At 64.7% G+C, this 13,081-nt stretch overlaps 1 protein-coding gene across 2 annotated transcripts in view; it reads left to right on the top strand.

The window, feature by feature from the left end:
- PAXIP1 (PAX interacting protein 1) overlaps window positions 1-12,740 on the top strand; it is a 30,473-nt gene extending 17,733 nt beyond the window's left edge. The window contains exons 8-21 of one of the 2 annotated variants that reach the window (XM_045837850.1): window positions 114-208; window positions 1,719-1,814; window positions 2,346-2,483; window positions 2,806-2,927; window positions 3,262-3,446; window positions 3,891-3,934; window positions 5,419-5,489; window positions 6,191-6,293; window positions 7,198-7,366; window positions 8,415-8,515; window positions 11,539-11,673; window positions 11,762-11,837; window positions 11,948-12,008; window positions 12,380-12,740. In XM_045837850.1, coding sequence (XP_045693806.1) covers window positions 114-208; window positions 1,719-1,814; window positions 2,346-2,483; window positions 2,806-2,927; window positions 3,262-3,446; window positions 3,891-3,934; window positions 5,419-5,489; window positions 6,191-6,293; window positions 7,198-7,366; window positions 8,415-8,515; window positions 11,539-11,673; window positions 11,762-11,837; window positions 11,948-12,008; window positions 12,380-12,521 — 1,538 coding nt within the window. In that variant the 3' untranslated portion in view covers window positions 12,522-12,740. Of the gene's footprint in view, window positions 1-113; window positions 209-1,718; window positions 1,815-2,345; window positions 2,484-2,805; window positions 2,928-3,261; window positions 3,447-3,890; window positions 3,935-5,418; window positions 5,490-6,190; window positions 6,294-7,197; window positions 7,367-8,414; window positions 8,516-11,538; window positions 11,674-11,761; window positions 11,838-11,947; window positions 12,009-12,375 lie in introns of both variants that reach the window. The other variant, XM_045837848.1, reaches the window with a different exon arrangement.
- Window positions 12,741-13,081: the final 341 nt, after the last annotated feature.

Raw genomic sequence — 13,081 nt, 5'->3', positions numbered from 1 at the left:
TGGGCGGTGGGCGGTGCCTGAGTTCCCGGGGAGCTGGTGGGAGGGCTTCAAGTTTCTGCGCATGCGTACTCGTGGGCTTTAACCTTTTTTTTTTTTTTCTTGCGCCATCCTAGTCCCGGAGGAAGGCTTCCTTCTGGGATGCGTGTTCGCCATCGCGGATTACCCGGAGCAGATGGCCGACAAGCAGCTGCTGGCCACCTGGAAGAGGGTGAGGCTGCGCGTCGGAGGGTTTGGTTAGCTTTGCTCCCCGTCCCGGGCACCCCCCGAAGGGCGGCCCCTCGGCCGCCTCACTGGGACACCTGCGCAGCGTTCCGTGTGTACGCCGGGCTCGGTCCTCAGCCTTTTCTGTGGCCTCGGGCAGTGGCTTTCCCGGGCTTCCGTCCACTGGGCCGAGCAGAACTGGGTTGGCTCGGTCATCGGCCGGGTTCCTTGTGACCGCGGCGCCCCGAGCGCACAGACTGCTCGTGTGCAGCCGGGGCGGGGGAGCGAGGTCAGGGTCTCGGTGACACAGCACGGGGACCGCCGACTTCTCCGTGCCGTAGTGCTCTCTGTGCTGCGCAGAGGCGAGTGCTCGGGAGCCCGGCTCCAGCGTGGCGGGGGTGCGTCTGCGGGTTCATGCGGCCTGCAGCCTGTCGGTCTGCCGGTTTGTTTGGTGTGCTTTGAAGAAAAGAGGACTTTGTGAATGCTCTCCGCGCAACGCCACAGATCAGAGCCGAGTCAGAAGGCGTGCTTTAGCGTGAGCAGGAGGGGGCTTCGGACGGCTGCCTGTCGAAGTTGCTTCCCTGTGGGCCCCGTGGCAGCACGTGGGCCCCTGCGGTGCCCCAGGCAGGCGGCAGGGCCCGGGGGCGACAGGTGGAGGCGCAGCACAGGGAACACAGGGGCTGGCGGAGAAGCAGCCGCAGTGACAGACGGGAGGCGGCTGTGGCGCAGGTTGTGGGAGGTTACGGGTCACTCTCTGTGGGGCGTGCCCCCCGGGGGCTGGAAACGGAGCTTTTCTGTGGCGTGCCTCGTCACGCGGTGTGAGTGGCTGTGACAGAAGTTGCCGCATCTCAGAAGCAGTCACTGGAGCAGAGCTGTTTCCTGGGCCGGCCTGCCCCGCCGACACCAGTGAGCGCCTTGGATTGTGCGCAGCTTTTTAAATCCGGCAGACGCTTGGTGTCTCGTGTCCACCGGAGCGGGGGACAGGGTGGCCCCCTCTCCCCCAGGCTGGGTCTAGTTTTAAGCACGTTCTTGGTGCGTGCTAATTCTCAGATTTGCTGCTTCCCCCCACTTTAGAATAATGGCTGTTAACTCGCAGTTCTGCTCCCCCGGGGCCGCTGGCCACGTCTGGGGGTGTCTCCAGTCGTTCTGGTTGGGGAGGCTGTTGGCGCCCAGCCAGGGTGGTCCAGGGGTCGCCGACCCTGTGGTGCACGGACAGCCCCACACACGGAGGTCGCCCGTGTGCAGTGTGTTGGGACTGCCGGCCTGAGACGCCCGCTCAGTGCGCGGTGGCCCGCCTGCCCCTCCCCCACCATGCTGTGGTCAGTGGGCGCGGAGGCGCCCTCTGTTCACAGGGCTCCGTGGGAGGGTCTGCAGCGACGCTCCACGCGCGTCTTCGTGCTCGGGGGACCCGCTGTGTGGAGGCAGGATGGGCTCTGTGGGAGGCCATGCGCCTTGGGGTGACCACTGTGCCCGGCCCGGGGGGCTCGCCGCTGACTTCCCACCTGTCCCGCCCACAGATCATCCAGGCGCACGGCGGCGCCGTGGACCCCACCTTCTCCAGCCGCTGCACGCACCTGCTCTGTGAGAGCCAGGTCAGCGGGGCGTTCGCGCAGGTGAGTCGGGCCGCCGCGGCTGGGGAGCGCCGGTGCGCCCCAGAGGGTGAGGTGCCCGGGCTGTGGGTGGGGCGGCGACCGGGCGGCGCCGGGAGAAAGGCCGGTGCTCTGTCTGCAGGGCCCGAGGGGGCACACCCGCCCCCAGTTGTCCTCCCTTCTCCACCAGGTGCTTGAGGGGGGCGGTGGGGGGGGGGCACGCCCACGCTGTCGTGCACAGGATTGGTGGTCCCCAGGAGCCTCGGGAGCGGCGGCCCCCGGGCTGGCGCACTGTGCAGCCCGGTGCGGGGTCCTCGGGGGGCGGAGCGTGCTGTGCGTGTGCTGTGCGTAGGCGTCAGGCCCCCCTCCTGGGCCCGCCCCTGCAGGTCGGGCTGGGCTGTCTCTCTTGTGTCCCCCGGGCAGGCGCTGGCTCCTGCTCCACGGGTCACCGCCGCGCTGGCGGCGTCCCCTGCGGGAATGGAGCGCTTGGGTCCTCGCGTGGGCCCCAGCCCCGCCCCCTCCCACAGCCGTGCCCCATTCGTTGTGTGCCCGCAGGCCCTGCGGGAGAGGAAGCGCTGTGTGACCGCGCACTGGCTCAACTCCGTGCTCAAGAGGAAGCAGCTGCTGCCCCCGCACCGGGCCCTGCACTTCCCGGTGGCCTTCCCCCCTGGGGGCCGGCCGTGCGCTCAGCACGTAAGGCCCGTGTCGGTGGGCCGCGTGGGCCTGCCTGGGGGTGGGTGTGCCTGGTGCGCCGGCCTCTCTGACCCTGTCCGAGGCTCTGAGGTGAACGGGGGCCCTGCCCCAGGCGCAGCCACCGCCGGGCCGCCCTCGGTGAAAGCCGTGTGCTCTTCGCCCACGTCGTGGCCGATGGGCGGGGACCAGGCGCGGAGGGCCGGCCGGGCGCCCACCCTGGTTCACAGAGAGGGAACGTCCGCGCGTCCCCGGGACCTAGCGGTGGGGGCGAGTCCTGGGCGAGTCCTGGGCTTCACTGCGGCTGCTCTCCTCCCCCGCCCAGATCATCTCCGTGACCGGCTTCGTCGACGGCGACAGGGACGACCTGAAGCTGATGGCCTACCTGGCGGGGGCCAAGTACACGGGCTACCTGTGCCGCAGCAACACCGTCCTCATCTGCAGGGAGTAAGCGCGGCCGCCCGCCCGCACACGTGTGGTGTGTCCGTGGGACACGGGAAGGGGGTCGGAGGAAGGGTGACACGCACGTCACTGTCTCTGGGCGGGGGAATGAGGTGGGCGTGGGACTAGGAGGTGACGTGACGCGACCCAGCCTGAGCCGTGGCGTGACACCTGCGGACTGCCGGGGCCCCCTTCCGCTCCGCAGCGGTGTCTCTGCCTTTTCCCATACGAGCACGTGTGTTCCCGTGTGTTCACACATGTTCTCCGGCTCTGTGGGGGGGGAGATGCGTGCGGACGGCAGGACCGGTGACACTCGTCCCCCCGTCCCCCCCCCCGGAAGGCCGGCCGGCCTGAAGTACGAGAAGGCCAAGGAGTGGAGGATCCCGTGCGTGAACGCGCAGTGGCTTGGGGACATCCTGCTGGGGCACTTCGAGGCGCTGCGGCAGGTGCAGTGCAGCCGCTACACGGCCTTCAGCCTGCCCGACCCGTTCGCCCCCGCCCCGCACCTCGTGCTCAACCTGCTGGGTGAGCGGCGCCCCGCCTCTGCGGCCGTTCCCGCCCCCCCCCACCCCCCCATGGGCCCAGGGCCTCTCCACGGAGGCCTGGAGACGGCAGGGCCCTGGGGGCTTCCGGCAGTCCCCGCAGCCCCGAGAGGCCCCAGCCCTGAGACCGTGGCCAGGCCTGTTCCCAGAGTGGGCGACGGGTCGCTGCTGCACTGCCCCTCGCTGTGGCCGCGCGCAGGACCCGGGGCTGGCCGGACGCACGCTCCTCCTGGGGACGGCCGGCTCCCCAGCCCCCGGATGGGAAGGGTCTCTCTAACTCAGTGACGGTCCCCACGTTCGTCCTCACGAGGCCGTCACGGGCCCCCCGGGTGTCCAGGGGGACGGGCCCCCAGAAACCCTGCCCCCCCAGGAGGCTTCTCAGGGTGCACGGGGCCTTGTGGTGAGAGCGCCGTGTCTCCCCCTCTAGATGCCTGGAGAGTCCCGCTGAAAGTGTCCCCGGAGCTGCTGATGGTGGGTCCCGTCGGCGCCCGCTCGGGCGGGCCCTGTGCCGTGAAAACGGGCAGGCGCGTCTGCTGCTGCGCGTGGGGAATTCGTGGAGTGTGTGTCGGCCGGAGCCCGTGTCCCCGCCTCGTCACCAGCGCGTCCCGCTCCAAGGTTCCGGGTGCTCCCTGGACGGCCGGCCCCGTCGGCCCCCCTGTGCCGCCTGGGGCCATCGGACGGGCTCGGGAAAAGACGCGCCCTCAGGGCCTCGGGGGCTGGGGCTGTGCCCTGGACACACAGCCTGTCCCTGCGTCCCAGGCGGCGGGGTCCTGTCTTGGGGTGGAGGTCCCTCAGGTGACACGTCTGGTGTGGGCAGCCCCTCCCATGCAGGAGGTCCTTCTTCTGCCTGTGCAGCGCCGGGTGTTGGAGCTCTGGCGTGGCCGGTCAGGGGGCCTGAGGGCTGATTCCTCCTGCTCAGGCCCCCGTGGGCACCCCAGTGCCCTCGGCGTTAGTGACACGCGCCCACCCCGACACACCGGCGGCGGCGGGCCTCCTCTGCCTCATGTGGGGGGAGACGGGGACGAGGCGCCTCACGGCTCCTGTTCTCGGGGGTGGTGCCCAGGTTTCTCGGGGCTTCCCGGGCGACGGAAGGCCGCACGCCCGGGGCCAGGGGGACCTGTCCTCCCTGCCGCTGGTCCCTCGCCTGTCTCTGTCCCTGCTACCGGCGAGCGCAGTCTGGGGACCAGATCTGACCGTGGGAAGTGGAGTTGAGGGCGGTTTGCTGGTAAGGAGCGGAAGCCTTCCTGCGTCTGCAGGGCCGAGAGGCCAGCTGAGAGGCCAGGCCTTCCCCGCAGCGGCGGTGTGAGCCTCTCTGGCGGGGGCTCTGCTCACTCAGCGGAGACGTGGAGGAGACGCGGGCTGTGGGTGGGGAGACCAGCCAGACGGAGAGGCAGTTGTTTCAGACAGCAGACAAAGGAAGTGTCTTTCTGGAAGCGGTCAGCGGCCGACCTCAGGCTGAGCGTGCGGGACACCGTGGGGACAGGGGTCTCCTTCCCCTTCCGTCGGCACCACACGGGCTGGGCGGGCCTGGCAGTGATGCTGCTGGTGTGGTTGTCGGGCCAAGCCTGCGGCCCCGGGAGGCTCCTCGCTGGGTCAGGAGGAGGGTTCGGTGTTTCTAGGGGGTGTGGCTGCACTGAGGTGTGTCCCAAGTTCCAGGTGGGGGTCAGGACGCAGAACTCGGAATGAAAATTCCTATAAGTTCTGGGAGGCCACAGGGCTCCATGACCTGGGAGGCTGGCTGGGGGCCCCCCCCCCCGAGACTCCGGGTGTCGCCTGCTGCTCTCGGTGAGCGGCGTCTGCACTGTGCTTGCGGCAGGCACCCGTCCTGAGTGGGGCATGTCCTGAGTGGGGCATGTCCTGCGTAAGGGGTGCTGGGCTCGCTGGGCGCGGGTCTCTCGCAGGGAGGCCCTGACTGGCCCGGCCGAGAGAGGGCGTAAACGGTGTTTCAATTCCAGGGCCTGCGGCCGCCCCCCAGGCTAAAGCAGAGCGAAGGGACCAGTGTCCAGCCCTGCTCGAAGAGAGCCCGGTACGTGCTGTCCCTCGCCTCCCAGGCTGCTCCCCGGGGGCAGTGGGGCGTCCCGGCGCTGTCCTGGGAGTCGGGTTGAGAGGGGCCTGCTTGCTGCTCCGCTGCCTCCTTGAGACGCCTCTCGCTTTATCAAAGCCGTGACCACGCCAGTTGTCTCTCTCCTTCTTGGGGAAAAGGGAAAACCCGGGTAGAACCTTGTCCTTGAAGCAGCACCTCACCGGCTCCCCAGGATGTGGGGGCAGCCCAGCCCCGGGCCCCCCAGAGTGCACTGGCCTGGGGCGGGGCCTGGACAGGCGCTCGGGCGGCAGGCCCGGCCGGGGCAGTGTGCACCGTGTCCCGAGTGCAGAAAGCCGCCCCTCCGGGGGGGTGGGGCAGCGGCAAGCTGGGCCTGACCAGAATGTGTGCTTTCTCTTTAAAGTCAATTTAAAAACAAAGCCCATGAAAGGTTTTTAAGAAAGATCATCTTTATTTCCAGACAGAGAAAGGGAAGGAGAAAGAGGGAGAGAAACATCAGTGTGTGGTTGCCTCTCTTGCGCCCCCTACTGGGGACCCTGGTCAGGGCATGTGCCCTGACTGGGAGTCGAACCAGGGACCCTTCGGTTTGGAGGCCGGCGCTCAGTCCACTGAGCCACCCCAGCCGGGGCTTCAAAGACCTTTGACGTGAACCGTGGCGGCGCCGTGTTTCCGTGTCCGTTTCACAGGATTGAAGACATACCTCCGCCCACGAAGAAGCTGGCGCCCGAGCTGACGCCCCTGGTGCTGTTCACGGGGTTCGAGCCCGCCCAGGTGCAGCAGTACATCAAGGTGACCGGCCCGGCGGCGGGGGCTGCAGCGGGGTTCCCGGGCGTGTCTGTGGGCTCACCTGGGGCTCGGCCTGTGCGGAAGGCGGGGGCGGGCCCAGCAGCCCACCCAGCGGCTCCCAGTCACACTCATTGACGCCCCTGTCCCCTCTGGTCACCGTCAGAGTGCTGTCCATGATTTCGGCGTCTCCGGCTCTCCTTTGCCAGTTTGTTTCCTTAATTAGGTTCCACTTGTAGGTGAGAGTGTACGTTTCACTTTTAAGAAAAACAATGATAAGTGCTACCACTATAAATTCAGTATGATTTCACTTTTTTCACCTTCAAATTCAGTCCAGCTGAGACCATCTTTTCTTCCGTTTGTGTCTTGTCAGTTTTCATGCTGTCATTTCTAAAAGCAGACGGCCCTGGCCAGTGTGGTCCGTGGGCTGAGCACCGGCCTGTGGGCCGACCGAGAGGTCGCCGGTCCTGTCCCCGTCCGGGCACCAGCCTGGGGCGTGGGCTAGGTCTGTGGTTGGGGGTCGTGTAAGGGGTGACTGATCAGTGTTTCCCTCCCTATCTTTCTCTCTCCCTTCCCCCTCTCTAAAAATAAATGAATGAAAGTCTTAGAAAAATGAGGAGAGGGACGGGAGGTTCGGGGTGCCTCAAGAGCCCGCGTCCCAGCCTCCCCAGGCTGGCGCGGCCCTCGTCACCGCGAAGGAGCCCCCCCCCCCCCGCCCCGCTCATGTAGGCCTGGGCGTGTGGCTGGCGGCCGAGGGGGTTCGTGCCCGGTCTGCGTTTCTGTGAAACCGGTGGTGGAAATGGGCCCCGTGCACTTGAGCTGCGGGTCGGGCGTGACCGCTCTCCTCCTCTGGGGCCAGGGGCCGCTCGGCGCAGCCCTCACCCGCCTCTCCTCTGCCTCCGGCCTCCAGAAACTCTACATCCTCGGCGGTGACGTCGCCGAGTCCGTGCCCAAGTGCACGCACCTCATCGCCAGCAAGGTCACACGCACGGTCAAGTTCCTGACGGCCGTCTCCGTGGTGAAGCACATCGTGACCCCCGAGTGGCTGGACGAGAGCTTCCGGTGCCAGAAGTTCATCGGTGAGCGGGCGGCTCGCCCTGCTGGCGGTTCGGGGCCGCTTTCTGCTCCTGGTGACCGCCCCCCGCCCTCTGCCCCCCGCCCCTCCTGGGGCGTCAGGCCGCTCACCCCAGAAATCCTCACTTCTGTGTGGGGGGCCCTTTTTTAACCTTTTTTTTTTTTAAATTTCTCCCACATTTTCAGACATTCTTGGCTCCCCCGCCTTACGCCCCTGTGACTGGCTGCCGGTTGGGCTGTGTCTCTAGCGACCGCTCAGCTTCAGCGTCTCCTCGGGGCGCGCTTGCTCTCGCCCGGGACGAGCACGCCGGCCCCCGCTGAGGGGGTGTCCCCATTTGCAAGCACCGGGTCACAGCCGTGGGGAGGATGGTCAGGCCACACGGGGCGGCCCACGCGTCCTGAGTGTGTGTCACCTGCCGTCCCCCGTTTGCCGAGTCTGGGTCTGGGTCCTCCCCGGCCGGGGCGTCTGACGAGGGTGCCCCCAGCGGGGAGCCCTGGGCGAGGCTGTGTGGTTATGTACACTCACACACTCACACACACTCACACACACGCACACACACACGCACGAAGGTGGAGACGGACATGTTCGTAAGACAAGGCGTCTCTCGACCTTGAACTCGGCCGTTTATTTAAGTGTTCCTCTGACAGCTCTGGAACCCAGTCCATTAAAAATCCTCAGGAATCTTCAAACTTTGCTACAACTGTCCGTACAAAGGGCCGTATGCGTTCAGGTTCCTAGAAGGGACGTGTTTGGTGAACGGGCAACATTTCACTCGCGGACCATTAGCTAATTGAGCCGAGGGTCCCTGAGGCCCTGGCGGCCGTGGCCCAGACTCGTGGGACGTGCTGGCGGCTCGGAGCCCGTCCGCCCGGGGCTGGGCTCTCCCCCGGGGGGCGGGGGGCATGGTGCGGGGCGGTGCCGGGCCGGGCTGCCCCCAGGGTCTCCACAGGTCCATCATGGACCTGGGGGGGGGTTCTGCCTGTGGGTGTGGAGCCACGGTGGCGCCACGGCGGCCGGGCCCCACCCTGAGCGCCGCACCGTCCTGCTTGCAGACGAGCAGAGCTACCTCCTCCGGGACGCCGAGGCCGAGGTGCTGTTCTCCTTCAGCCTGGAGGAGTCCCTGAAGAGGGCGCACGTCTCCCCGCTGTTCAAGGTAACGGGACGGGACCCCGGCGGCCCGCACTCGGGGCGGGCTGCTCCACGGGGAGGAGCACCCGCGGGGTGGCCCCCCTCCGGGGCGCGCCCAGGGTGCGTCAGACTGGGTGGGGGAAGTGGACCCACCGGGCGGGGCGGCCCGGGGAGACCGTGCAGTGGGCTTCCCCGCGGCCGGCTGAGACGCGCCATCGGCCGGGCGGCGGAGGGGCCGAGTGCGTGTGGTGCCTGAGCGGGAGCCGAGGTGACCCCAGCCACCCGACGTCCGAGTGTGCGTGACGGAGGGGCCTGAGGACAGCCGGGTGTATCTGCGTCGGGGTGGCCGAGCGAGTGCGTGAAGGGCGTCTGGTGTCCGCCTCTGCCGAGGGGCAGCCGCGGGACCCGGTGCATCGCCCCTGAGACGGTCGGGCCGTTCCCGGTGCGCGGGGTGTTCCCGTGGGCGGTTTGAGCAGCGTGGGCTTTATGGGGCCCTCGGGGGCAGGGGGACAGAAAAGTAAATTTAAAAAACGTGTTTCACAGTTATCTTCCCCCCTTTATTCCCCTCTGCCCTGCCCCCCCACCAGCAACCCGCACTGTAGTTCATGTCCGTGGGTCCTGCATGTGAGGTCTTTGGCTTCTCCATTTCCTATACTGTTCTCTTGTTTTTTTTACAGATTTTGTTTATTCATTTTTAGAGAGAAGGGAAAGGAGGGAGAAAAAGAGAGAAACATCAACGTGTTGCCTCTCATGCGCCCCCTGCTGGGGACCTGGCCCACAACCCTGGCATGTGTCCTGACTAGGAATTGAACCGGCGACCCTTTGGTCGCCGGTTCTCAAGCCAGCACGCAAGCCACTGAGCCACACCAGCCAGGGCTCCTATGCTAGTCTTAACCTCCCCCATTTGTGCTTCTTATTCCCTGCACCTTTTGCCCCGTTCTCCCCCTCCTCCTCCCCGACGATAACCCTCCAGGTGATCTCCATTTCTGTGATTCTGTTCCTGCTCTAGCTGTTTGCTTGGTTTGTTGTTTGCGTTGAGTTATTGACGTGAGTTTATTGCCACTTTAACATTCATCGTTTTGATCTTTTTCTTAGGTGAGTCCCTTTAACATTTCATATAATAAGGAGTTGTGATGATGAACTTCTTGAACTTGACCTTATCTGGGGAGCACTTTATTTGCCCTTCCATTCTAAATGAAAGCTTTGCTGGATAGAGCAATCTGGGATGTAGGTCCTTGACTTTCATGACTTGGAATACTTCTCTCCAGTTCCTTCTTTCCTGCGAGGTTTCTTTTGAGAAATCAACAGACAGTCTTATGGGAACTCCTTTGTAGATAACCCTCTGCTTTTTTCTTGCTGCTCTCAACAGCCTCTCTTTAATTGTTGGCATTTTAATTATGATGTGTTTTGGTGTGGTTTTCTTTGGGTCCAACTTGTTTGGGACTCTGATCTTTCTGGACTTACAAGTCTGTTTCCTTCACCAAATTAGGGAAATTTTCTTTCATTATTTTTTCAAATAAGTTTTGAATTTCTTGCTCTTCCTCTTCTCCTTCTGGCGCCCCTGTGACTCGGATGTTGGTATGGTTCGGATGTTTGGAGATGTCCCAGAGGGTCCTCATACTATCCTTGTTTTTAATTTTTTTTTTCTTCCTGCTGTTCTGACTGAATGCTTTTTCCTTCCTTGTGTTCTGAATCGCTGACTTGATTCATCCCCTCCACTGCTGGTTCCCCGTGGCTTTGTCTTTATTTCGCTTAATGTGACCCTCGTTTGTGCCTGGGTGTTTCCTATCCTGTGGCCGTCCTCAGTGAGACCCTGGAGCATCCTGATGGCCAGTGCTTTGCACTCTGAGACGGATAGGTTGGTCGTCTCCCTTTCGTTTAGTTGTCTCTGGGGTTTGGATCTGTTCTTTCACTGGGGCCATGTCTCCATGTCTCCTTGTCTCCTCGTTCTGGCAGCCTCCGTGTGTGTGTTTCTGCCTGTTCGGTGGGGCCGCTTTGACTCCCTGTCTCCGTGCACCTGTGAAGGTGTGTGGGGCGGGAGCCAGGGCCGGGCAACCCGCTTCACCGCTCTGTGGCTCGTCGGGGGAGGGGGAGGGCTCCGAGAGGGCACAGCGGGGCCGCTGGAGGTGTGCCGGCACCCGCCCCGTTTTCACTCACCTCACTGCCCCCCGGACGTGGCTGGCGCCCCCGCCTGTTGCCCTGGTGCCGGACCCCAGAGGGGGTGGGTCTGCGCATGTTCCAAGTCGCTTTAAGCCGAGTTTCCCGAATATCTGGCCGTTCCCTCTGCAGCCCCAACCCCCGCAGGTTTTACGGGGAGAACTTGTGGGGACTCCATCCTCCTGGCGCCGGGACCCTGGGCGGGGGGCACCCTGGGTGGGGTGCACCCTGGGTGGGCCCTGGGCCTGGGGTCCCTCCCCCCCGAGGTGTCCCTCCCGATCTTGAGCCGCCGCACGTGGGTGGACGTGGGACCGTCCGTGCCGCCGCGTCCCCGTGCGACACCGCGTCTCCACCCGCCTGCCCGCCTGGGGGAGTGTGGCCGCGCCACATCCTTGGTCGTCAGCCTTCCGCGCGGCTCTGCTCTGTGACGGCTGTGGGTGTGCCTTGGGGGTGTGGTTGTGGATTTTCCTGGAGCTGTGCGAGGAGGCGAAGTGTGTACTTGCACCTCCATCCTGACCAGAAGTTCAGGAACTTCATTTCCGGAAAAAGAAGTCTTCGCCGTCAGAGTCACTTTCTGCTTGCTGAGTGTGAGCCCCAGTGAGGAGGGGGCCGCCCACAGGGAGGGGGCAGCAGCTGTGTCATTTTGGGAGACAGTCGGGGGTCTTGGGATGCTCGTTAGAATTTTATGGAAACTGAGACAAGCGTTTGTCCTTCGAGCTTCGGTCACAGAGGGCGTCGTGGGGTCAGGGCTGGACGTCCGGGGCCCCGTGGGCGACCTCAGCGGGGCAGTCTCAGTGTGCGGGGACCGCGGGGGGCTGGGTCCGGCTGTAGGGGGCGGGCTCTGCAAGTCAAAGCTCTGGGACCACGTCGGGCCTCCGTTTCTGCTTTTAGGCAAAATACTTTTACATCACGCCCGGGATCTGCCCCAGCCTGTCAACGATGAAAGCCATCGTGGAGTGTGCCGGGGGGAAGGTGCTGTCCAAGCCGCCGTCCTTCCGGAAGCTGCTGGAGCACAAGCAGAACAAGGTGGGCCCGGCGGAAGCGCCCGTCCCCCGGCGCTGCGCGGCGCTGTGGAGCGCTGCGCGGCGGCCAACACGCGCCTCTCCCCCCGCAGAGCCTGTCGGAGATCGTGCTGATCTCCTGCGAGAACGACCTGCACCTGTGCCGCGAGTACTTCGCCCGGGGCATCGGTACCGCTGCGGGAGGGGCGGCCGGGGTTCGCGGGGTGGGGCGGGGGCGCGGGGCTGGGGCGCGTGCTCACCACACTGCTCACCGGGCCTCTGTCCGCCGCTGCTTCCAGACGTCCACAACGCGGAGTTTGTCCTCACGGGGGTGCTCACGCAGACGCTGGACTACGAGTCATATCCTTTGGCGAGGGCCGGGCCCCGGGGCTGCTGGGGCAGGTGGGACCCGTGACCGGAGGCCCCAGGATCCCGCGGGGGCGTCTTGTCTTACCCAGCGTGGGCTCCGCCTTTCCAGGCCTTTCCTCCCGCGCCCACGAGTGTGGCGGGGGCTTCTCTCTGGGCAGGGAGAACTGCTTAACACTGACCCGGTGGTCTTTGGGGGTCCTCTGGGGCCGGGGGTGTGGGTGCGGGGCTGGTGCATGTGGGCGGGTGTGGGGTGCTGCAGGCCGGGGGTTGGGAGGAGGGCAGGGCGCGGAGTCGGGGCCCTCCCATGCTGTCACCACCTTGCCCCTTCTTGGGAAGTTGTCTTCCTCAGCGAGCGCACGTACAAGTTCAACTGACGTCACCGCCGCAGTGCCTGATGCTGCCTCGCCCCCAGCGCGGCTCCGCCCTGGGCCGCCGCCCCGCCCACCCTCGTTCTCCAGCTGCTTCCGGAGGGGACAGCGCGCACAGCAGGAGGACGCGTACTAGTACACGTACTGCATCTGTTAGGATGTGCGATTTTACTGAGGAACAGGAATTATGTTTTGTATTAAATGACTTTTAGGAGTCCACATCAGGTTTTATGATGTCTTTGCCGGGTGTTTAAATGTTTTCATAGACTGTGGGTGTGGGCTCCGTGTGAACCGTGTAAATAGGACTTACTCTCTCTAAATTATGAATTTGAAGATTAAAATGTTTTGTACTTTCTTTGTATTCCTTCTATGCATTTCTTTTATATTGATATCCTGCCCACATTTTAAGTAAAGGTACTTTTGAACTTAGAGTGGAGCGATCCTTTCTTATTTTGTATTTTTTGCATAATTTTTGCCGTCCATCAAGCCGGGCCCACTTGAAGTAACTTCAGGGAATACTGTTTTCCAGTGGCTGTGTTTCTGAAGGGACTGCTGGCGGTCAGCGCCCTGCAGCTGGGTGGCGGGGGGGGCCGCCCCGCCCTGCTTGTCCGCTCCTGCGCAAGGGCCCCTGGGCTCGGCTGAAACCGGCGGGAGGCCCCATCTTCCCGGGTCAGCCACCACGGAGGCTGGTAGGCT

Source organism: Phyllostomus hastatus, unplaced genomic scaffold (assembly GCF_019186645.2).
Source record: "Phyllostomus hastatus isolate PE091 unplaced genomic scaffold, TTU_PhHast_1.1 phas_contig_244, whole genome shotgun sequence".
NCBI classification, from domain to species: Eukaryota; Metazoa; Chordata; class Mammalia; order Chiroptera; family Phyllostomidae; genus Phyllostomus; species Phyllostomus hastatus.
The sequence above is the reverse complement of the archived record's forward strand: the minus strand, read 5'-3'. Positions and strand labels throughout refer to the sequence as shown.